General features: G+C 33.8%; 1 protein-coding gene across 2 annotated transcripts in view; it reads right to left on the bottom strand.

Moving 5' to 3' along the window:
* LOC124363037 (ATP-dependent DNA/RNA helicase DHX36-like) overlaps nt 1-22,952 on the bottom strand; it is a 59,009-nt gene extending 36,057 nt beyond the window's left edge. The window contains exons 1-4 of one of the 2 annotated variants that reach the window (XM_046818100.1): nt 22,829-22,952; nt 12,855-13,109; nt 7,827-7,888; nt 1,608-1,792 (exon numbers count right to left, since the gene is read on the bottom strand). In XM_046818100.1, coding sequence (XP_046674056.1) covers nt 1,608-1,792; nt 7,827-7,888; nt 12,855-13,109; nt 22,829-22,949 — 623 coding nt within the window. In that variant the 5' untranslated portion in view covers nt 22,950-22,952. Of the gene's footprint in view, nt 1-1,607; nt 1,793-7,826; nt 7,889-12,854; nt 13,110-19,070; nt 19,295-22,828 lie in introns of those variants that run through there. The other variant, XM_046818101.1, reaches the window with a different exon arrangement.
* Between the last annotated feature and the right edge of the window lie 3,312 nt (nt 22,953-26,264).

Below are 26,264 nucleotides of genomic sequence, written 5' to 3'. Positions count from 1 at the left end.
AGTAAGCAAGACGACACTTTAGGTAGTAGTGGGCTGTTGCAACTGTCATAACGTCACAATGCTGCATAACTGAAACGGTTATGAATAAACAATAAAAAGTAGAACTGTCCTGAAAACACAACCATTGCCAATGGATCATGGACTGGTACTGGAACGAGAACTGAAATGATGAGATAACTGCGACACTATATGTTGTTCAGAAAGGCTATTCACCACCACCATTTGGGTATTGATACATCCAAAAGGATGCCAAGATAAAGAGGATTTTGAAATATCTTTTTGTAAAGATTTACACCAAACTCACACTCTGGGATGGAATTTATGGCAATCAGATAATGTGAATGGAATTACCATTTATGTAAGTTGACTAATGAAAATGGAACAGGCTTGTGGCAAGCAAGCAGCAGCTGCTCAGTCTGTCTCATACTTAGTGTTCCTGTGAGAGTGTCACAGTTATGGATGGATGAGACAGTCATCACCTAACTCTCGCTGGATTCAATTGTTTGGGAAATGGTCTTTGACAAGAAGGCTTGGATCAGCATCCTAGCATACATAAAAAAAAACATGAGAAGGGTAATTCAACATTGGTGCCCAGCTCAATGAACAAATTATAGTGAAAGTTTTCAGAGATTGGGTTCTTTCTTGAAGTAATATGGAAAGCAGTATTACCTGAGTCATATTTGATCCCAGTCAGTGCCGTTTTCACAGGCACAGAGTATCTCTCTCACCAGCATTCTACTCTGAATGCTTAAACTGGCCACACATGTATCAAAACCTTTTGATTTGAAAAATAAAATGTTTCAGTAAAATAATCCAGTTGCAGTCACCACTGGTCTGAGGAGTGCGTTTATGTGTTATTTTAAAATGGACGAGGATGTAGACATTACCGTTCTGTTCTAGGATCATATAATTGTTACAGCCACCCCCGAAAAGAAAAAAATTGAGTTAACCCTGTAAACCAGACGAGAAATATTTCTAGTTTTATCCCAGAACTCAGAAATGATAAATCAAATATTATAAATTCTACAGAATAGGCATAACATTATTTGACCACACGTGGGAACTAACAGATGAACAAGTTAGAAAAAGGAGTACAAACTACAGGAAGACCATCGCACCAGAAGAAAGTCTTCCGATAACAGTCTAGCTCATCGCCACGTGGACATACAACTGTTTCGATGCATTTTAATCCGAGATGTAATTTAGATGGATGATACCTTTTGTTATGATCCTTGCTTAAAATTTTGCAAAAATAACAATGAATCTTGTGTCAATGTTTTGACCTGTGTGCAGAACTCCGCATGACTTTATTATTAATGAGTTGTCTGCAACACAATGGATCGTTGCGCAGCGTTGCTAGTTAAAATGTTGCAATATTTATGCAGCCAGACTTTACGTTTATTAGCATGTAGTAAACAAATCTTAAAATTAACCTCTCAGGTAAGCTAATAGTAAAAATATACAAATTAAAAAGTACTTATTTAGGAGGGATTGTCTTAATTTATTTGAAAAATAAATGACTTTACTTTTAATACAATTTTACAACAAATTAAAATTTTTTTAATATTGTTCTCCAACGAATACTGTTTACAATAATCGATCCTTACCTACGAATTTCTTCAGGAGATTTTGACCTTGAACGTGATCTTGATCTAGAATTCTTTCTTGACCGCTTAATTACTCTCTCAGGGATGTGCGTTTGAACTGGCACCGTTAGAGGAGTACCAATAGAGTCGACTATCTGCCTGATCGCCATCTCTTTACCACGATCCAATGACAGCTCTATACACGGCTGAATGTACAACAACCAATATGTAAATAAAAAGTTATATAGATTCAACTTTATGGGAAGCTCTACAAAGTTTGTCTCAGCTGAAAGCGAATCAATCAGTCACTGTTTTACATGGTTTCTGAATATAAAGACTGTTTGATAATATAGTGGACTTAGGCTCTACACCACAAATTGCATTTCAAACTTCTTAATTTTATTCACATGAAAACATAAATTACATGTTAAATAGCAAGACCAAATAAGTAACACAAATTATTTTTGTATTTTTTTTAAACATGTTTTCCACACACCCCTACACCCTGCCACTCCACCCATTAGAAAAAAGGGACGAAAAGCCCTGGTAACAAACAGGGAAACAGAAATAATAAATTTGTTAATAAATAACTTTAAAGTCCACACTACTTAAGTGTCTTCCGAGAGTTTTATGCAACATTTAAAAAAATGCTTTTCCCACCAGAAAACGTGATTATTTTCAGTTTCAACAAGTTATAATCTACTGCCTCTTAATAATAATAAGCAAGATAAGGGAAAGTTGATAAGTTGCCATCTATTGGAAAGAATAGCGGTAATAGAAAGTTGCTACAGAACTCATGTTGATAGCATTAAGCGTCATGAGGTTGTATAGCAACTTGTTGGGACTCTGTGGCATAGAAGGAGTTGTTTGACACTAGTGACGAATAGGAATAACAATATAGGCGGCCTGTGAGTTCACACTCATTTAGTCAGTGAGACTCCTGACCTCAAAAATGATGTACATTACTGACAACACCAATCTAGAACATTCAATGAAAAAAATGGTAATTATCTCTTTGTTTAAAATGGCATAGTTTGTACAGTCCTTAGGTGAATTTTGGAGTCACAAGTTAAGACTGTATAAACTAGTGTTTTCCGAGGCAGCTATATCAAAATAAGTATGTTGAACAAAATTACAAATGTACTAAAGATTCATTATGTATTTAATTGACTCTATAGCTCTTGTTTATTTACTCTTGCCTTCACAGTGATCTGCAATATTTGTAATCAATCTTTACTTGTCATTTTCATATTGGATTAATTTTCCTCTATGTATGGACGATTTTTATATCACATCATACATCAGTTTGTATTTATTTTTACTTAAATAAGCATGGAAATTATTGCACAGTCATCTCCGTGCAAAAATCTTGATTATGGCGTTCCACAGCGTTAATTCTTGAGACCTTGTCTATTTAACATGTATATAATTTAGATATACAGATTTCTATAGATTTTGTCTGTAAAAACACCAGAGAAACACTAATAACTACTAGAGTGCAAAAAACAGGTCTCTCAGACCACACTGCACAGCTATGTACTATTATCACCGATATGACAAAGCAAACACTGAACCAATCACAGAGAAGACAATTCACTACACGAACAGTGCAGGAACTGAAGCACAATCTTCAAGCACAAGATTGGTCACAAGTCATACTTACTGAGGATGCGGAAGCTGCATACAAAGCATTCAATGGAATCCTTCAATCTGCTATGAACATAGCGTGCCCTCTCAAGATAATAAAGAATAGAAGAAATTTCACCAAAAATATTTGGGACAGTGAAAGTCAGACTCTAAAATTGCTGTACTTGGAGGCCCTGAACAGAGAACTCATCACTGGTCACCCTGATGATAAAAAAGAAACAGCTCGAAGGAAAAAAACTTACGATCAAAAACTCAAAACACTTCGAAAACAGTGCAACTCAGCTTATATAGACAGGTCTGACAACAAATCAAAAGCCATGTGGAGAGTTATAAATAATGAAAGAAAAGAAAAATCAACCAAAAATCAACTGGAATGTTTGAAAATAAATGAAGACATCTCGGATTCTCCAAAGGTCATTGCCAACCATTTGAATAACTTCTTTGCTACAACCGCTGACAGAACACTTAACAAAAATGGAAATAGACCAACACTAATGTCTACAATAGAACTAAATAACCTGCTCCAAATTCCAAAATTAAATTTTTTTTAAACAGATGAACTAGAAATTGAAACAATTATTGACTCGTTAAAACCAAAAACATCAACAGGTAAGGATGAGATCTCCTCCAAACTAATTAAACAATGCAAACACGAAATCATCATCCCACTGACAATAGTTGTCAATAAATCACTCTCTCAAGGAACATTTCCCAGTGATCTGAAACTCTCAAGAATTTACCCAAAGTATAAAATGGAGCAGCAAATGAAGCCACCAGTTACAGGCCAATCTCTCTCATATCAACATTTTCTAAAATTTTTGAACATGTAGTACGAAGTAGACTTCTGGGACATCTCAAACAGCATAATCTCCTTACATCTAGACAACATGGCTTTGTGAAAGACAGATCTACCTCAACAGCAATAGCCCAACTAATAGAAGCCATAATAGACAAACTGGAAAAAGGACAGATCGCCTCAAGTATATTGGTTGGACTTCAGTAAGGCATTCGACTGTCTGGATCACAAACTTATCCTACAAAAGCTACAGTATCTGGGAGTCACTAACAAGGAACTAGACTGGTTCAAGAGCTATTTAAGCAACAGGAAGCAGGTAGTCGAAATCACTCATATGGAGAACAATACTGTGAAGAAAGTAAAATCCGAACAACTACCAGTGAGCAGAGGAGTACCTCAAGGCTCCGTACTCGGACCTGTTTTGTACATTCTAGTAACTAATGACTTCTCAGACTATCTTAAGGACTACTGCAAAATAGTAATGTACGCTGATGACACAGCTCTGATTTTAGCAAAATAAGGACAAGGACCAACTCGACATAGACTCTTTTATTGCATATAACCAGGCAAAACAATACTGCTATCTCAACGATCTGGATTTAAATGACTCGAAGACACAGCAATTAATTTTCACAGCTAGACCAAACAACTTCCATGGCGTCCCAGAAATAACAACAATAGAAACAGGAAAATACCTTGGAATAATCTTAGATCAAAATCTCTCTTGGGAACCCCATATAAACCAACTCTGTCACAAACTTAACAGCAGCCTATATGCAGTACGGAGAATGAAACAAATCAGCAGCACCCGAGTAGCTTTAACAGCTTACTACTCCCTGTTAGAATCTCACCTGAGATATGGTCTGATCGTCTGGGGAAGCACGACAATCGCAATCCTTCAATGGGTACTTATTATCCAAAAAAGGGCTATTAGGATTCTAAAAGAACTAGGACCAATAGACTTGTGTCGAGCAGCCTTCAGGGAGTTGGGAATCTTGACTGTGGTAAACATCTACATCCAAGAAACAATCCTCTTTGCAATAAGAACAGGCCAAGCAAGAACTGGCGACAATCATCCCTACAGCACCAGAAACAGGAGCAACTTCCTCCTCAATCAGCACCATCTGAGCTTGTTTGAGAAAAAACCGTTGTACAAAGGAGCGCTGTTTTTCAACAAACTGTCCGAATCCTTGAGGAAGCTTCCAGAGAAAAACTTCAAATCTTCCCTAAAATGCTGGCTTCTGGACCGTCCACACTACACCGTACAAGAGTTCACCCAATGGAGAACCAGCATCTTGTAATAACAAACACTGAATTGAACACAAATTGTAACACTAACACAAGTGACCTTTGCTCTGTTCTCTATGAATATGTGCAATAGAAAAAATAAATAAATAAATTAAATGACAGTGCCACAGGAGCAAAGTTATTACAGTATATGAATAACACAGCACTGTTCTGCAGCTACCAAAAGGGGTTCCATTTGGATATAGTATGTGGAGAAGGTACTTGAGTTTCTAAAGGTCTGGTTTTCAGTGAGTGTTCTTCCAATTAATAAAGAAAAAACAAAAATAAATCAATTCTAATCTTCTAATCTAATTTGAAATTCTAGACTACGAAATCAAGTGCAATCTACATGAAGAAGTATTTTCATTTTCCCATCTGGTGATCAGTTAAGTATACAATAATCATCTTCTTTTATTGCAGCATTTGGTGTCTGACGCTGTCTCATTCTTGGAATCTGGAGTCGTGTTCGTTTAAAGAAAGTCGGAGACGTAGAAGCTCAAAATGAACCTATCCATTGTTTCAACATCAGAGACACTTATAAATAGGTCTAATGAGATGCACAATTGAGTCTACTACGATGTTTCTGACACGATAGAGATCACAGAGAAGCACAGTGGAGGAGCAACCGAGTTTTCTACACATAACATAGCTATAGTAGAAAGGGTTGATTCAATTTGAATGTTCAATTTAGCTCCAAATCACCTTACTTTTATTGCAGCATGAATTATGCACCTGATGACACTGCCACTTATTAACTATAACTATTTATAGATGTCTCTAATGTAGAAATGATGTAAAGATTCGTTTTGAGCTTCTTCATAGCCGACTTTCTTTGGATCTCTTCACATGAACATATCTCCAGATTTCAGGTCTGAGACGGCGTCAGATACCAGATGCTGCAATAAAAGGAAGGTTATCTGGAGCTAAACTAAACATTCAAACTGAATCAACTCTTCCTACCTTAGCTACGTTATGTATATACAATAATATTTTGGACATGATCACAATGCAAGTCTGTGACAGCATCAGATATCAGATGCTGTGCAAGTGGATGTTGAAATAGAGCTGCACTGAACATTTAAATTACATAAACCTTTAACTTGGTTATGTGTAGAGAACTTGGTTGCTCCACTGTGCATTGGGATTGTATTTAAAGCATTGCAGTGCACTCAAATTGTGCACCTGATGAGAAATGAGAACACTTTTTTATCTAGAAATACATTTTATTTTGTAGTCTAAATGTCTCTGATGTCAAAACGATGCAATGAGTTCATTTTGAACTTTTACATCACCGACTTTTTTTTTATATCTCTTTAGACGGATTCCAGGAGTTAAGTTTGTGACAGAGTCAGATTTCAGACATTGCACGAAGCAGAAGAAATTTAGTTGATCTGAACATTCAAACGTAACAATATATATATATATATATATATATATTTCTGAAACAACGTCCCTGCTTAGTCATAAGACTACAATAGCTACTATAAACTGTAGATAGTACAAGTAACATAACTTAAGACTTACAAGTGAATAAAATACTATTGTAATAATTACTAATAAGAACAAGTTGTATTTTTATTACAGTTAGCATTTTTATTTACTTCTTTCAGTGCAGTGGTTATTTCTCGGTCACATGGATCAAGTGCCCGACTGTCTTTTATCAATTTAGTACAAACATTAGGAAAAAAATGGATTTCATCATTGTTTTTTGGGATTTTTCCTAAATAAAGTGAATAATGTGATAAAAAACTGTATCAAACCCATTATGACAACAAAATTGAGGCAATGCTAAGTAAAAATTGTGGTACAATAAATACAAGTTTTTAGGGGAAAAGATATTGTAAAATAATAATATATTTATTTTTATCTTTTGTTGTTTACAATAAATTATTTATAGAGAAGGATGCACATATGAATGGATTCTATTAAAAATTGTAGAAAGAAACAACTGTTTAAAAAAATTGTATCATTGTTTATTATAAAAAAAGTATATTTGTTAACTAAGTTTTAATATAAACAGTATTTTTTTATGCTTTATACCCAATACTCAATTTATAGAACTCAAGTTGTTGGAACTATACACTTTCAGGGGTTAGTGCATACTTTCCAGAAAAACAATGTCTGAGACCTTCCCCAAAAATAAAAAATCAAGTCTCGAAAGTGTTCTCATATATTTTGCAGGCGGTGGAGAAAGTTTCCCGTTCAAACCAAAAATATTTATTTTCCAGAGAGAGAGATACCAGTACAGCCTCATATCAGACACTACTTATATACCTTTGAGATAATATGATAAAAATAAATAATAATTGTAATATAAATAACCCACAGCTTTTCACTACCACTAACACCTAGCTTCCTTCTGATTTTTCATCTACATCAAAAGTTTTCATCTACTATAATAGTTCAAATCATCAAAATTGGTAAAATTTCAATTTAAGCCCTTTCTGTACCATAAGAAATGGTAAAGCCAATGCACTCAAAGGCTTTACAAATAGTGAAGTTTAATTTACCTCTCTTTGGTCTTCTTTTCTCTCCCTCTTTTCCCTTTTTGATCTGTCTCTATACCACATACCTAGAAATTAAATAAAATTAATTTAGTACAAAACCTCAGATGATTTTATATACAACTTGTATTAAAACTATCTTATTTTGGATGAAAAACAAATGATGAATTCACACATAAAACTTATGTAGGTGCAGGATGGCACCTTACCAGTCCTCAACATTCCACACAACTGTTTCCCAGACTTCTTTTTGCTCTATCAGAAGAAAAATACACTGAATTGATTTGAAACTAAGTTCATACAATATCTAATGTTAACGTAATTCATGACCAGTCCTCAACACTCCACAGAACTGTTTCCCAGACTTTTTTTGCTCTATCAGAAGAAAAATACACTAAATTGATTTGAAACTAAGTTCATACAATATCTAATGCTAACGTAATTCGTGATGTCAGACCACTCTATCCACGATGAGACCGTACTTGTAAATGCCTACATTGAAGAGCTCGCAATCCGACACAACATCAAGGTCTTAAACTTTAATAGGATCGGTCGCAGGCATTTCACAAGACACGGTATGCACCTCTCAATGCGGGGAAAGCGGATACTGGCTGGAATGATTGTGAAGAGCCTTGCTCTGCTGAGACCTGTCCCTCCGGAACCTGAGAAGCCACTCCTAGTGACCCCGTCCCTCCAGCCGTCCTGCCGCCACTTGCTGCTACCCCCGGGGAGCCGGCTGCTGTCTCTCCAAGGTCTCCAAGGTTCCAGCTTGTCTCGTATGCGGAGGTAGCTACAGTGTCAACTACACCTGACAGAGACTGTCCAAAAGAAGGCTCTCTTATATAAAAAAAAAACTGTTCTGGTCAGACATGTGTGAAGCCGACCTAGGGATGACTTCAGATCCAGCTCCAAAACAACACAAAATTCAAAATAAACATTTAAAAAACATTCAAAATTTAAAATTGATAATTGAAACAATAAAATTGATTCACCAAAACGCCCAAATTGCAACCAACAAGGATGAAGAGCTAGAGATCATGTGTGAAGAGCTTAAACCCGATGTGTTTATAGTCTCAGAACATGGTTTCAAATCGGATTCAATACATCTTTTTAAGAATCAAAATTTTGGATTGGTTATGCATTTTTGTCGAACCAGCTGTAAAGGGGTGGGTGGTATGACGGTTTTTATGAAAAATTCCTCCAAATTTGAAGATTTCAAGATTAAAAACAGTTTGGACGTGAATTTTGAAGCCGAAGGCATCACAATCTTGTCCAACTCTTCCAAAAGAATAACAATCATTAGGTTGTATAGATCTCCCAATGGCTCTAGAGATTCTTTTTTCGAGATCTTGGAACACCTTCTGATTGGTCTTTCCTCTAAATCAACAAAGTTTGTAATAATTAGAGTTTTCAACATTAATGTTTTGGATCACACCGACCCCCTCACCCAGCGGCTTCGCGATCTTCTAAATTCCTTCAATCTAAATTGGTCTGTGAATTTGCCAACACAACTGACAGCCACGATGCGTACTGCCATCGAAAATGTGATCACCAACATTCCTAACACAACAGTGAGTTCTACGATCTCTGATCATTTTGCGCAGGAGGTCTTGATTCATGGATGCAAACTAGAAAATCAAGATCCAAAATTCAAAATTACTAGGTACATGGATAACTAAAGGAATTATTGTATCTCGAGAAAGGCTCCAATTTTTCTATGAAATTTTCACTAATACTCAAAATAATGATTTCAAAATGTTTTTTAGAAGGTATCGAAGAATCTATAAGAAGGTCATAAGAGCTGCAAAAGCCTATGACATGAATAGAGCCTTGGGTACCTGTGAAAATTTTTCAAAAACGGCTGGGAAAATAATTAATAGCTTTTCTCGAGATGGAGGTTCCAACAAGTGTTCCAAATCTATTGCAATCCAAATTAATAATGAAATTGTTGAAGATAAATTAAAAGTGGCTAATGAGTTCAATAAATACTTTTCAACCGTTGCTTTTACGAATTCGTCATTTAAGAATCCTCAGTCTCACGGAGGAGAGACTGGGGTACCTGTTGCGTCTATGGCTTTGGCTCCTGTGTGTGAGGAGGAGGTACCACGTTATCATACAGAGACTGAAATCAAAAAAGACCAATGACGCCAATGGGATGTCAGTGTGGCTACTCAAACGCTGATTCAAGCATATTTTGAGTCCTCTAACAAAATTGATCAATTTTTCATGGGAGACTGGAAGTTTTCTATCTCTTTTAAAGACGGCCAAGATCACCCCAATTTTCAAAAAGGACGATCCTTGTCTCACAAGCAATTATCGTCCAATCTCAATTCTTCCAGTTTTCAGCAAAATTGTTGAAAAACTTTTCTACGAAAGGCTTGAAAGCTTTCTGGAAAAATTTGAATTTCTGAATCCAGAGCAATTTGGATTTAGAAAAAACAGATCCATAATTGACGCTGTGAACAATCTTTTGGACAATGTTGTCGATGTTTTGGATAGGCGAGAAAATGTGCTTAGCATATTTCTCAATCTGTCCAAAGCCTTTGACTGCGTGCACCACGAGACACTGTTGCACCAGTTGGAGAAATGTGCCATTCAAGGTATCCCGCATTTATGGATTGGTTCTTACCTTAAGGATCAACATCAGTGCGTGGAGATTTCGAACGTCATTTCAAATAAAATTAAAATAGCCCACGGTGTTCCTCAGGGTTCTATCCTCGGGTCTCTCCTGTTTTTGATTTATGACGGCGGATTGAATTCAGTTATCCAGCATGGAAAACTGGCTCAATATGCCGATGACACGACTCTTTGTTTTAAAAGTAAATCAATACAAGAATTGGAAATGACCTCTTTCATGGAATTGAACACACACATTCAGCATTTCACTGAAATGAATCTGAAAACAAATCAGTCAAAAACAATTGTTGTAAATTTCGGCCTTCGTCAGCATGATCGAGTTATGCGACCGGCCGTATTTATGGATGGATATAGTTTTTGGGAAAGATTCTGGACAAAGGACTGACCTGGAGCGATCATATTGACAGGGTCTGTGCTAGAGTTACCTCTCAGGTATTTATGCTCTGTGCAATCTAGCAAAATTTTGTTCCTCAGAAGTTTTAAGAATGGCCTACTATGGCCTAATTCATCCTCATTTTGCGTATGGAATAAGACTTTGGGGAAGTTGTGCAAAAAACAAAATGGAGCGTGTCTTTAGACTCCAGAAAAAATCTGTCAGAATCATTGAAAATTTGAATTACAGAGAGTTATGTAGGGAATCTTTCAGGGAGTTGAGATTGCTGACTTTGCCCTGTCTCTATATTTTTGAGGTGATCATGTACTGCAGATCAAGGTGCACCTTGATTCGTGGCAGGAACGTTCATCAATATGAAACTAGAGGCAGGGACAACTTTCGAACTCATCAACGCAGATTGACATTAGCGCAACATCTACCGCAAGAAGTTGGTGTCAGATTAATCAACAGGCTCCCTGAATAAATCAAAATTTCCAATAATCAGAATCAATTTAAAACGCATCTCAAACTCCTTTTGGTGTCTAAGGCTTTCTACTCTGTTGATGAATTCATGATAAGCCGCTGGGATATTTGAGAGTGCTGGATCTGAGGTCAATGAAATGAAACGAAAAATTCATTTATTTAAACAGGCAAAGTTAGGGCCTCATGGCCCTTTCTTACACTTAACCTGAACCAGAACCAATGCGATTGTGTTTTGAATGATCGTATGAATTGTGAGTATGAGGTTGAGGTTGCGTGAATGTGTAGATGAAATCGTGTAAATTGACAAACTATTGACGATTGCGATACGATGTAAAAATTGTTAAATGAATGCAATAAAGAGATTATTATTATTATTATGTCTTCAATGAGAGACTCATATTTTAATCAATTCATCCCTAACAAGAAGTAGATACACCTAACAATATGATAATAATAGCTAAATAAAACACAACAAGAACAGTTAATGACTTATAACACCAAACTATCTAACTGGAGTTGTTATAAAGCCTTATAAAACACACAAAATAGCTAATGAATGCTGAACTGTTGTTCACAGCTACATATCATATAGGCCTACACAACAGTTTATGAATGATAGAGAACGGAACAAGCTAATTGTAGGTAAAAGTGTTAAGTTCTGGAACTGGATTGGTTCCAACAGGAATGTTCCATACTCAGAACTAGTGCCACAAAAAACAGTTCCAGATCCAGGCGTTCCATTCCGACAGGTTCTTGCCTACATTATTCCTGGCTGATTTCATATCTGAACAATATGGTATATACTATATTCCAGAATGCTTTGATAATTATATTTGAGATGCAAGATATTCTACTACATGTAGATGTCTTTAATGATATTTATAAATAAATTTATTAAAAAAAAACAACATCTCTTTTCTCATCTGGTTTTCATCCATTATAGATATACACTACCATAAGAGCAGTTCAAATTTTAAATCCCCTCATAAAGTTACGACAGTAATGATAATCGTAAACTAAACAATTTAATGAAACAAATATTTTACAACACATTAAGTATGATAAATAATATTTCTAAAATACTAAAAATAAGTATGAAAAATAATATTTAATATTAATATTATAAAAATTACTTTAAATCACCATATAATATATATACATTGAATCGCAAAAAGTACTTGCTCCGCCGGGAGTCGAACCCGGATCTCTCACTTGCCGGGTGAATGTGCTACCATTACACCGCAGAGCGCTTACTTTTTCCAATTCAATTATTTTGTATTTGGCCGTATCTGTCACATATGCGTTTAAATAAGCAAACTAACATATGATAATAATAATATGTAAACACACACACACACAAGGTGAATTATTAATTATATTAATTAATGTACCCAAGATGTATTAAATTAAATTAAAATGTTTCTATAATAAAACTTTTTCTTATGTTAACTATACGGATTGAGTTAAATATAAATAAGGCACAGAAAACAAACAAGCTACACTGTTAAGCAATGAATGAGACATAAGATCTAAATACAGACCTAAAGCCCTCCCCTTGAGTCCTGGAGGAGGTTTCTCCCTGTCATCTTCTCGGTCTCGTCCTCTTTGTAGCTTCCTTTTGAACTCATAATACTCCATTGAAGCTACATCCATATACTCCAAGTTTTCAATTCGGTTCCTGGTATCCATCAGCCCTCTGATATATCCTTTGCCTCTTCCTTCATCTTGGTGTTTTCCAAAATGACCCTTTCTTCCTCTCCTGCCTCTTCTACCTTTTCCCCAACTTCCTGATGGTTCTTAAAAAAAATAAATAAGTTTTCAGTGGGCTTGCATACATTTAATCGTAAATCTTATTAATTTGCTAAGTAATTAAGTATTCTGTTACTATTAGACCAATTTTAATTATTGGGGTGTAAAATAAAATATTGTTTCCACTAAGTTTGTCACAAGTTATTAATCTTTATTATTATTTGATATTTAATTTATTAATCTAAAAATACATTTTCTCTTATGGCTGTATGTAAAAAATGTAATTGAGATAGAAACAAATTCAAAATTGTATTTCTTTATGCAAATAAATAAAAAAATTTGAAATACTCAACGATTTTCCCTAATGGGAATTTTAAAAGGCACTCAAATAATCTACAGTAATGTAAATATGCAACTAAAACATTCAAAGACCCAGCTGTTATATCATTAATGGCACAGAAAGAAATTTGGAATTATTACTTTTATTTTAAATTTAAACCATTTGGGTGTTTAAATTTTATAAGCAACTGATGGGCTTGTTTGAGACTTTTTAATTTTAACCTATTTAAATTTTCTTCAGGACAAGCAAGGGAAGGCCTTATTACGACCTTTAAGATCATAACACTTTTCATTTTTTTTGTGCTCAAAACCATGTTTGGCCAATGGCTTCTCCTTGTTTTTATGAAAAATATCAAATGTGTGTCCTGTTATTCTGACTCTAAGATGGTTAGATGTTTGCCCAATGTACTGATTGTTACAAAATTTACAATTAATTTGATAAATTACATTCTTAGAGTGACAGTTTACTTTGCCAATGATGGTTTGTTGTTAAACCAGTTACGCTACTTTTAAATTTCCTACAGGTTTTCATAATTTTGTAAGAACCACAACATGGTTTGTTGTGCATCCATCAGTAATGGGTTGGGGGTAGGTAGTTTAGGTTGGACAAGTTTGTTTTTTTTTCAAATTTAGAGGTTTATGAAATATTACTCTAGGTAGCCGTAAAAGTTTGGGGATTTGGAGAGGAAAGTAAGACATTATGGGCAATTTTCAAAATACAGTACTGTTAAATTTTGTGTAGTCCAGGAAAAGATTGTGTAAAAAACTTTGGCTATGTTTTATAATTTAAGGTAATTGGTGGATTTTTTTTGTTTGTTTATTTGATTTTCTAACATTTTGTGTGGATAATATAAATGTTTAAAAATGTTGCTTAATTTTTCAATGTAATTTAAGAAGTCTATATCATTGCTGCATAGCTTCTGGATTTTATAGATGAATTTGTTGAAATAAAACTTTTTTATATACATTGATTGGATGGAAACTTAAAAAATTGAGATATTTCATCCTGTTTGTTGTTCTAACACGTAGTTTTGTTTTTATATAGCCTTATTTTAAAATCATTTTCTAAATATAAAAAAGTGATCATTACACCTCAGAATAGTTTCACGTAAATTTAAAAGGAAAAAAACTCTTGCAAAGATTCCATCCCATGATGCAATATGAAAAATATATTATCGATAAAACGTACCCTGAAATGGTTGAAGATTTGGTGAAGAATGGTGCCCATAGCTGTACCAGAAATTTTTGTCGTTAAATTTAATATTGTTCATTTTAAAGACGAATTTAATTAAATTAATCAAAAAGTTCGTTGATGGAATAACATTATTTTTTTATAGTGTCTAGAAAACTCTTTACAGCCTTCAGACCCTCTTTATGTGGGATGTTCATGTATAGAGCATTTACATCTACTGTTATGAGAATAGCGTTTTCTGGAATTGGTTTGTTTTACAGTAGTAATTCTTTCAATGAAGTCAATAGAATTTTTTTATATAGGGCAGTAATTATTTTACAAACTGTTAAAGTTGATCATCAATCTAAGCTGAAATTCTTTCTGTTAGACTCCCGTAGCTAGAAACAATAGGTCTACCAGGTGGAGGACGAATGGGTTTATAAATATTCGGGAGTGTATAAAATATTGGTGTTCCAGGCCATTTTGGAGTTAGTAATTCAATATTCTTTGAAGACAAACCTTGACTGGGACCATAATGTTTAAGGTAATTTTTGATAATTTCATTAAATTTATTTGTAGGATCTTCATACAGACCAAATGGTATGTATGAGGTTAAAGGCTGACCCAGCAAATCACAAATTTGACGTTAACGTATTCTGCTCATCCTCCTGAACATTAAATTAAACCCTAAATTTAATGAATTGAGATAGAAACAAATTCAAAATTATATTTCTTTATGCAAAAATATAAAATTTTTTTGAAATACTCAACGAAGTGTATGTGTTAGCTTAAATATGTTTAGCTTAACATAAAAGCTTGGTTAGGTTTGCATGTATTTGTATCAGATAACTATGTGGTAGCTTCTTCAATGTAATCTTTAAAATAAAAGTCTTACTTCCATTATCAGCCGGGAGAATGATTATATTGTGATTGTTCTTCAATGATTTAATGGATCGGATTTCATTTTGGGATGTTATTCCTCTTAGTTAAAGAGTTTTGAAATTCCGGATTTGACAAGTTAGACAATACAATGTTAATAAACTGTTTATTCGGGTGATCTGCAGGGAGAGGAGGAGGTTCCCAATCCGATTTTCATCATTACACATTTTGTGTTGTTTGCTGAAGAAAAACGTGACTCTTGATTCCAGAGAAAAGGTAAAAGTGTCGTTTATTAAGCTTATTTGATAAAATTTTGGAATAGGACAAAACTTGAGACGTTTTGAAAGAACTTGAAGTTCATCTTTGTTACGTGGATAGTCAGATATATGTTTAATGTACGATTCAAGAAGATCACTGGAATTATTGATATCTTGGTTGGATACTTCTTCAATAATGGGGTCTAAATTTGTGTTGGGTGATTGTTCAACACAAAAATTTGTTTCGTTATATAGTATGGTATAACATTATTAGAATCAGTATCACTGAAGCATTTCCATTTAGTGGGTATTTCCTTGCGATTATGGTTTTTCTACAGATTTTTAGCAATTTATTAGAAAGTTGTTTAGTTCTGTTAATCATGAAAATCTGTAGCTTTCGTACTATATAATCAATGTCATTATGAAGACAATCACTATCATATTGTGATAATAGACAATCATATATGGTTCTCAATTCTTTACCATGTTTTTCTGTCATGGCTTTATATGATTTAAATAATAATTTAGAAAGTTCAAACTTGTCTTGATAGCTAGAATTTTAACAACTTCGTGCATAGCAGGTGATTGACCAGAATAACGAAATTTAGGACTGTGATTTTGAGGGGTTAAGCCAAAATAAAATAAAGTGCCAACGAACAAAACATAAAAGCTAATTTTTAATGAAAGATATTTAAACTGTTTCATATGAATTTAATTTTAATAAACATTGAATTACAAAAAGTACTTGATTCACCTGGACTCAAATCCAAATCTCTCAATTACCGGGTGAGTGAGTTACTACTACACCAAAGAGCCCTTAATTTTTACATTTTCCAATTACTTTGTATTTGGCCGTTTCTGTCACATATGCGTTAAACTTTATAACATACACAGATTATAACCTTTTAATGGTAAGTGTTCTATATTATTGTCCATTCACAAGTTAATATAGGGTTTTTACATGATTTATACAGTTTTTTACACTTTACATACATTTCTTTGCATTACTTTTCAATTTATATTTCTGATTAGCCTCTCTAGAATTTGATATTTTCCTGATAGGTACTATCTCAAGGGATGTTTTTCTTTCGTTGACATCAGCGGGGGGTAGCACCAGTCCGCGCTAATGGCCAGTCGTCTCAACCTGATAACAACTAATTAATTTGTAGCTTGAAATTAAAAAAAACATTGTTCATTTGGATCAAAATTCTGATCATTTCAGTATTATTTTTCATTTAAAGATGGCGCCGCATCCGATGACGTCATCACGAGGTTGAATCATGGTCACAAAAGGTCACTTGGCTGTACAACATGGAAATATTGCTCTGCGCATGAACAGTTGTTCCATTTTTTTTATGTTCTAGAACTTCGTTATTTCTCATTTCCACCCCATCAAACCTTATATTGTTTTGTTCTGTAGGACAATTCCAATAAGTTAATAACGCAAAACTCGGATTTTGCCGCTGTGGCCGTTAATGTGACAATTACCGACTTTTATTTACATTAATTAAATTTGGGTACTTTGGGATTATACCGACCACACCCAGACATGAATCGTTATTTGACATTTTGCTTCTACTGATTACTAGATTAGCGTAGAACAATATTTTGTCAATATAAAACAGGAATTGCCTTATCGCAAACCCCTCCCCATCCTCAGACAGAGGTCAAAGTCGAGCGGTCTAGTAGATAACGTGATTGCAGAGTCTCGCCACCCGTTCAGCTGGTGCGTAGCTTTGTACTTCCGTGTTTTACCCGTACATTTCTCCAAATACAAAAATTCAACAAAAACAAACATTACCAAACAAAAACTAAACTCTTTATTAAAAGAAACACTCAAAACTTGTTTTTATTCTTGATCACACTCCACCACCCAAAATGCGAGTGCCTCCGGCCCCGCGCTGATGTCAACGAAAGAAAAACATCCCTCGAGATAGTACCTATCAGTAAAATATCATATTCCAGAGGGGCTGATCAGAAATATAAATTAAATTGTAATGGAAAGGCAATTATGTACCGTGCAAAAAACTTAAATAATCATGTGATGCCGCGCGGCCTGCCATAATCGGGATTCTCGAGAAAGATAAGAGGTACTTTGGGATTATACCGACCACACCCAGACATGAATCGTTATTTCACATTTCGTTTCTACTGATTACTAGATTAGCGTAGAACAATATTTCGTCAATATAAAACAGGAATTGTCTTATCGCAAACCCCTCCCCATCCTCAGACAGAGGTCAAAGTCGAGCGTTCTAGTAGATAACGTGATTGCAGAGTCTCGCCGCCCGTTCAGCTGGTGCATCGCTTTGTTTGTACTTCCGTGTTTTACCTCTACATTTCTCCAAACACAAAAATTCAACAAAAACAAACATTTACCAAACTAAACTTTTTATTAAAAAAAACACTCAAAACTTGTTTTTATTCTTGATCACATTCCGCCACCCAAAATGCGAGTGCCTCCGGCCATCAGTGCTGCCCCCGCGCTGATGTCGACGAAAGAAAAACATCCCTCGAGATAGTACCTATCAGTAAAATATCAAATTCTAGAGGGGCTAATCAGAAATATAAATTGAATTGTAATGGAAAGGCAACGATGTGTACCGTGCAAATCACGTGATGCCGCGCGGCCTGCCGTAATCAGGATTCTCGAGAAAGTTAAGATAACAGCGACAACAATACCGATCACAATACCTGGAAATGCTTGTAAGTTTGTAATTTTGTAATTGAAGAGTTGTTTTTTCGTTCTATCATGTTTGTTTCTATAAATTTCTATTTTTGTGTTCTTCATACTGGTGTGGTCGGTATAATCCCAAAGTACCAGATAAGATAACAGCGACAACAATACCGATCACAATACCTGGAAATGCTTGTAAGTTTGTAATTAAAGAGTTGTTTTTTCGTTCTATCATGTTTGTTTCTATAAATTTATATTTTTGTGTTCTTCATACGGGTGTGGTCGGTATAATCCCAAAGTACCTAAATTTGTATAAATGCTAATAGACAAATTAAATCTCAATAAACACTGCATCACAAAAAGTACTTGCTCTTCCAAGTCATGGACCCTGATACCAAATTGATCATAAGAAATGGGCTAAATTTCAGAGCCTGGGAGTCACCAAATTACGTTGTGGAGCTCTACTACAGTGAAATAAACCACCAATCACAGTGAATAAAGATCTTGCACAACAAAATAGATTAGGCCTAGTGCCTGAGTGTTTTGTGTTCCTAAAACATCACACTTGAGGAAAAACAATTTAGACTAATTAAAAGCATGAATGAATAATAGAATGAGTTAGGCCTATACTAGGGGACATTTAAAAAATATATTGACTAGGATACATACTGTTTGTGAGATTTACCTGAATCCATATTAGAAGCTTTCAAATTTCAAAATTAAATATATTTCCATCATTCAAAACTTGATTAACTGGAAAGACTTGTGTTATTTGTCACCAAATAAACAAAACAAACGCATCAGGCAATAATAAGATAATAATAATTAGATCAGTAAATCACTGATCTTTTTGATTTACTTGTTTATTATTGTTATTGGTATGTTCGAATAATCGAGTGACCAAACGTCACAACTCACAGACACATTATCGAAATAAAAAAGTCAACTGAAAAAAAACACAATCATGAAGTTGGCGAACACATACATATAATAAACACAATTAACATTCCTCTGTCCTTTATTTACAATATATAAATAAAATATGAACAATAAAGTAAATATAACATAGCAAATATGTTTTTATGTTGTAGGCCTTTATATTTATATTTTTAGCATAGAGTAAATTTTATGTTCCTATTTGACAATGTCTATTACAATGTTGTATGTTGTTTAATGACAATAAAGAATTGATTGATTGATTGATTGAAATAATGGTTGATTAGCGTCCAAAGACTTAATCAACATGAAAATTAAATGCAATCACTTAAATCAGGGAAATTGTTATATATATTTAATTTTAATTATATACGCATGATTATAGTTGTCCAGAATAATAATCCAGATTTTTTTATATCCTACTTTTTTAATCTTAGTTGTGTAGCGTAATATAAACTTTTGAGATCTCTTCTACATATGCAATTCCAATGACTCTGTTAATCATCGATTTGTAACGGACCACGGAGTATTTTATATGAGTATAACGAACCAGTACTGTTCACAGCACTTTCGATTGGAACGGAAACGTTGGACTATTTTCAAATTTAACAGCGATGTAGTGCCCTATAGTTGAATTTTATATGTCCAGATAGATTTCAAAACGGGTCTGACTATTCTGTGACCCAGGTCATCAACCGACAAAAACCTGAAAACCAGGTATTAAAGATTTTGATATCGTAATGAAACTTGGAACGAAGAGGTATTGTATAATTCTCAATACCGTCTATAAATTTGAAGTCAATCGGACAAATATTAATGACTATTAGTGCATATTGCTGGCCGTTAAGACTGTTGACCGACTGTTTGAACCAAGAACTGTTTTTTTTCTTGTGAGAATGAAATTTAGAATTCATTAATTAAAAATATAAATATTGATCACTCTTTTATCTCATAGTCATATCTTTAAATACTTTTTATAAGCATGCTCTGTATTTATACATAATGAATTTTTACTGTGTGAGTATAACAAAGTGTGATATGGCGTGGGAAATTGGAATTGAAGCCACATGATTTTCACCACTCATTCTAATGGCATTTTCAGGTTTTCAAAATTGATTAGGTGTAGCGTTGTCTTCGATTTAGAGCATTGTCGTGTTTTTCTTAGAGTAAAAATGTGTGGACGTGAGGAGACTCTGATTGATAACATTGGGTCATTGTTAATTAATATACATAGTAAGAATTTTATATTTCATAGTTTTCCATCCTGCTTCTTAAAAACCACCACAATTCTAAACTATTAATTTATAGTAAGAAAGTGATTGTATAAGATTATAGGAAGATCGTGATTATTTCGATGACATGCTAGAATAAATTACCTGTATGTTTAATATCAAAGTTAACTATCTCCCTTAACGATTAGGTCGTGTTGAGTTCACCTCGGTTTGGAAAGTGCGCTCATACCACCTTATAGTTGTCGCGATCTTCTTTACAGAAGCAAGAAGGGTATTCGGCGCAAAACATTATTATTGTGAGCTGTCAAAGGTTTCGTGCGTTTTGCTACTAACGCCCGTCTTACCAGTCCCGTAGTACTTGCATCTGTTTAATCTTCTGCTATTAGTGTTTCCCGCAAACTTAGTGTACGAGTTTCCTCGTACAGAAAACTATATACAGTACTGTGTCTGTTAAGGACAATTATTTAGCCGTGCGAAAATGTGTTGTTTTCATTTTCCTTTATTACACAAACCCCTTATTTATATGAATGATGTAATATATGACTAATGCCAGCATGTTTTACATAGTAAAAACGATTTAATTAAAATGTATTATAAAGATATGAGTACTTTGGTAACACCCGGAGGCCACTATTTCTTACCATGGACCTAAAAGACTACATTATTGGAAAGAACAGAATTTATTTGTTTTTCTGAGAAAATTGCATGTTATTATGACGATCGGTTCACGTTTATGCCTCCCAAAAGGAAGCAAAGGTGGAGAGAAGGAGGGCACTAGGTCTATTTGTTATTAGATTATATAAGTAGGTAAATAAAAACGTGCGTAATATAAATATAAAAAGTTAATGAGCTCTCGCACGCTATAAGCTTGGATTTAGGTTCTATCTCGAGGTATGTTTTCCTTTTTTTTATCAATTAAATTTCGACATGTAGATGTTACTTTGTTTGTATAAAACGTCGTTGCAATGTTCACATATGTGCTTTTCACAGGCAGAGTTTTGTCACGAGCATGGTACTAAATAGATGAGGATTTCTTGTGAAAATTCTTAAAGTGATAACAGGGTTTAGTACTTCACCCCAGTCTTTCCAATCAACGGACCCTAAATTTAAGCTCTACTCAGTAGCCGGAAAATTATTTATAACCGTCTTTGGACTTTCAACACTCTTAGCTCATACGCCATACGCTACATTCATTTTATATGTTCATGCGTCTTGGGATTTTATATGTCATTGTAAATGTTTTAACACTACAGAAACTTTTTTTATCTCATTTAAGCCTCAGCGTCAGCTATGTCGACTTCAAAGTGCACTGGGTTTTGTTATTATTACATTTTTGGACCTCCCTGGGATTTGAACCCGTGATCTCTCGGTTAGAGAGCCGAGACTATAACCATTAGTCTACGGAGGAGGAAGACTAATAGAAACTTTATCACAAATTTGAAAATTTGTAGTTTGGTAATTTCGAAAAGTTGCGCTGAACTCAATATTGAAAATCTACTATTATATAGACTTCAAGAATAAACCTTTCTGTATTTTTTCATATCTTAGTTTGATGTGTTGTTATGGTTGAACACAAAAGCTTGCATCTTAATGACTACCATTTTTGTATTGCCTAATTCCTAAAAAGAAATCAGTGCCTGATTTACAGCAATAGGATACTGTTTTAGATATTATCTTATAGCCTTTCAGTATAAATTTAATAAACTGTAATATATCGGTTCATGTGTTTTAAAACATTAATAATTAATAGTTCTGATGTTCTGTTTGTTGATCATTATTGGATTTTTATATAGCTTTATCTATCCCATCACAGATTTTAACTTCTTATGTTAAAAACATTAAAATTTGCTAAATTTTCTTCGTGTCGTGTATGTATGCACTCTGTTTTATATCTCCTTTTAGTAATATAAAAATTCTTCAGTTGTCAAAGCTTTCTTTCTATTCTCCATTATATTCTTTATCAATGCTGCAAATCGATTAACTAAAATAATTTTAATAATTTTATTACACACAGAAAAAATATAGTCTGCATGAAACAATCGTTATATCACTATTTTCAATAACATTGTTAGAAAAAGTTAGTGACATTGTAATTGTAATATTAATTTTTAAATAAACGAATATAGCCTATTCGCCAAATTTGCCTTTTTAAATTAATTAAACATTAACAAACATAATCTTTATGTACTGTACAAGACAGAGTAAAGCTACAACAATAAATCAATTAATTCAGCTTTATTCTTTAGCGTAATAACTCTTATACATGACTACTGACCACATAATATCAGAAGAAGGTTTACTACTTGTACAGCGACGGCAATTGATGTCGAGAGATAAGAATCACATAGTGATGTAATCATTACAAATATGCTAGTGATAACGATATAACTGTTCATCACACTCTCTTTTTATTAATATGCGATCGTGGAGCCACTTATGTTTAGTTCATGGTTCATATATTAAAAATACAACTTTCGTACAGACGTTTCCACAAGTATGTACAGTTCATTGGGATGAAACTGCGACTCATATGTATTGTTATTCCGTAACATGAATAAGATATCATTTTGAAAACTTCTTTTAAACATTCTAGAATATATCTATTTTCCTTTTTACGGGCTAGTCCTGGCTCTCTTGTTATTCCTCGTCCATCATTTCAACGTATTACATAAAAGCTAGTTAACCTCATTATGAAATTCCATAAACACAGATGATATGAGGGTTAGATGAAAGGCAGTGCTTACATTCCAATATTATACTGAGGGTTAGTTAATATTAAATCTACATTAAATAGAAAAACTTTAACGGATTTTACACCGACCCTATTGAAAATAATTTGTTTTTAATCTTCAGGTTAGAAACGTAATATCATTGTTTAATTGAAACTAGTACACGCTTCCAACTGCTCAATAATGGGAATGTCATAGGTATATCCATTTAAAATAGCTTACCAAACACTCCTAAGTTAAGTAAAGGTCAATAGAAAATATTTAAGAATAATATCCATCCATTTTAGAATAATTTTAATTTAAGTTTGTAGAGCAGTATTTAGAAGCTGTGCAATTGGAGAGTGAGGCAGTTTTCATAATCACCAATCTTAACAGGTTGACTGCCATTCCCGTTTTGGATGTCTTTCCCCTGAGGCCACAATTTTGGTACTAATGTAATTTGTATAAACTGGTTTTTTCATACATTATTAACTGCAAGAAAGTAAATTTAGTGACATTTTTAAAAAATAAAAATTTTTTAAGTGAGTACCGTATTTGGTACTCATGGCCTGTGGCTGAACACGAGTACCAGAAATGGTACTCATGGCCTGCGGGTGAAGAAAATATTTGTATCTCCTTTGTTGTATTAGAAGCAAAAATAACGAAAAATGAGAATATCCAATAATTATTTACAATAAAAGTGTTGGGCTAAATAAATACGTACTCAAAATTCATTTAGAAAATCTAATATCAACATTTTATTATACAACGTTGAACCATACATCAATTATATAGGTGTAGATAAGTATACAAACTCATGAGACACAATGAAATATTACAATTGTCTGTTGTTAGCCTAGAAATGATCCATTTTTAAGTTGCACTAGTGCATTGTCAACAAATACACATAACCAACAAATCCCTTCAGCGGAAAATAATAAACAAAGCAAAGTGCTGGCAACTGTCACATAACTGAAACATAAAATTACTTGCTAAAGTCATAAAAAGCTTAAACGTGTGTTTTTTCTAAGAAACACCATTCTAAAAAAAACACTTAATCTATTTATTGCTTAAAAACACAAATAAATATCAGTCAGATTTTTCAGTGTGGTGAGTACCAAATACTCACGGCCCCAGGGTGTAAACTACTGAGTACCAAATATGGTACTCATGGCAGTCAACCTGTATATAGATAACTCAAATTGCTATGTAATATTACATTGTATTTGAATGAATAGCTCAAACGTTTTCAGTAAAACTAAACTTTGTTTAGGCCAGTCTAGAATAAACGTAAAGTCCGTAGCTTTCTTATAGTGAAAGCACTACAATGTATGTAATATGATGGAGGTTTACGATAATTTTGAAACGGATGTAGGCATATTAGATATACGTCGTTAGTGATAGTTAAAACATTGAAACATTTCTATATATCGTATATAGTGATATTCACGTAGCGGAAGCACTAACATCTAAACAATCGCATAATAAGTATAATATACAACTACATTAATCCTCTAAAATGACACATGACTGACTTGCAGCCAACCCGGCTCGCTGTATTTATACCCTTCGTATTCGTTTTGAAATGTGTGAATATCTATAAACGTGATACAACACAGTGTATGTCCTTGTTTTCTTGAATAGTGATGGGTTCATAAGTAATTTTAGTACCCAATCCTTTCATTTTTATTTCTTCAGCTGCTATAAATATGCTGTCCCGTAATGCCAAATAAAGCTAAACTATACAAGAACTGGGTGATTGTATTGTAATAACAATTAATATTCCACTCATGGCAGCATATTAATATTCGATATGTTACGAGTGAGCACTGAGCTTTCTTATTTTAACTCCATGAAAACATTTTTAACCAATAAATGCCATACTCTTTCAAATCGGGCATTTCCTCTAGTAAATTGAAATCATATGGGAATGTTAGTACTACATGAAAAGTGATAATTAACATCCAACTTAAGCCATTAATGTTTTGCAAATAAGAGATGAACCGTTGTGCTAAGCAATTGGAATTTAATCGTATCTGAAGATAATAATTGACAGAATATTGTTTTTAATGATATCGTAAGACTCTCCTCGTCCTTGATATGTTTTCTTTCCAACTCATCGATTTTTTGAACAGTGTCGGGTAGTAAGTCTAGTATATAAAATTATTCGATTTACAAAGACATAATTTGTTCCTCTTCTTACTCTCCAAATTTATACTTTTTCGAATACAAATGTTTGTGACATCTCAATCACAATGGGTGTCTTGCAATAGCACGTATTAACAATTTGAATTATAAAGTGTCAAGTAATAATCATTGTTAGTTAGTAAATGAATCCCGCATAAGCCTGCTACCATCCAGTACATTTTCAGAACAACAGAACTGACATTGAACTTGGTGACCACTTTATAATTAAGCCATTGGAGATTTCATAGTCAAGGGAGTCACTAAGAAAAAGAATATTGTTGAGTTTTACTGACTTCCTTCTTAAAAATTATATTTTCCGTGTTGTCTGTTACACTAGGTTAACTTTTGTTGTTTTTACAGAGCAAGGTATATAGTGCACTGAACAATAGTATTTATACTTGCACTTATACAACTTAGTAGATCGTCGTGGTCACCATCGGCCCCTATTGCTTGGATGCTTAAAGAAATTGTATTAGACAATTCAACAAAATACTGACTATCAGTAATTCATCAAAATGCGTAAAACCCGTAATAATTGGCTGTTTAAACCTCATATTTAGCCACTCTCGGTTTGGTTTTTCATTTCTGCTTTTTTACTATCTTTTCAGTTTGATGAATAGATTAACTCGTACCTTCTCACTTACAGTCCCATCTTTGACACAATTATTAGATGCACCAGTCTTAGCACTTTAAATATTTTCGTTGCACGTGTCATTAGGAGTACTAGATAGAGCCTTAGCTTCTTTAATATCAAAACCTTGTATAAATTACAACTACCACTCACAAATAGTCAACAACTAATAGTTCGGATACTAC

The sequence above is a fragment of the Homalodisca vitripennis genome, chromosome 5 (genome assembly GCF_021130785.1).
Source record: "Homalodisca vitripennis isolate AUS2020 chromosome 5, UT_GWSS_2.1, whole genome shotgun sequence".
Taxonomy (NCBI): domain Eukaryota; kingdom Metazoa; phylum Arthropoda; class Insecta; order Hemiptera; family Cicadellidae; genus Homalodisca; species Homalodisca vitripennis.
The sequence above is the reverse complement of the archived record's forward strand: the minus strand, read 5'-3'. Positions and strand labels throughout refer to the sequence as shown.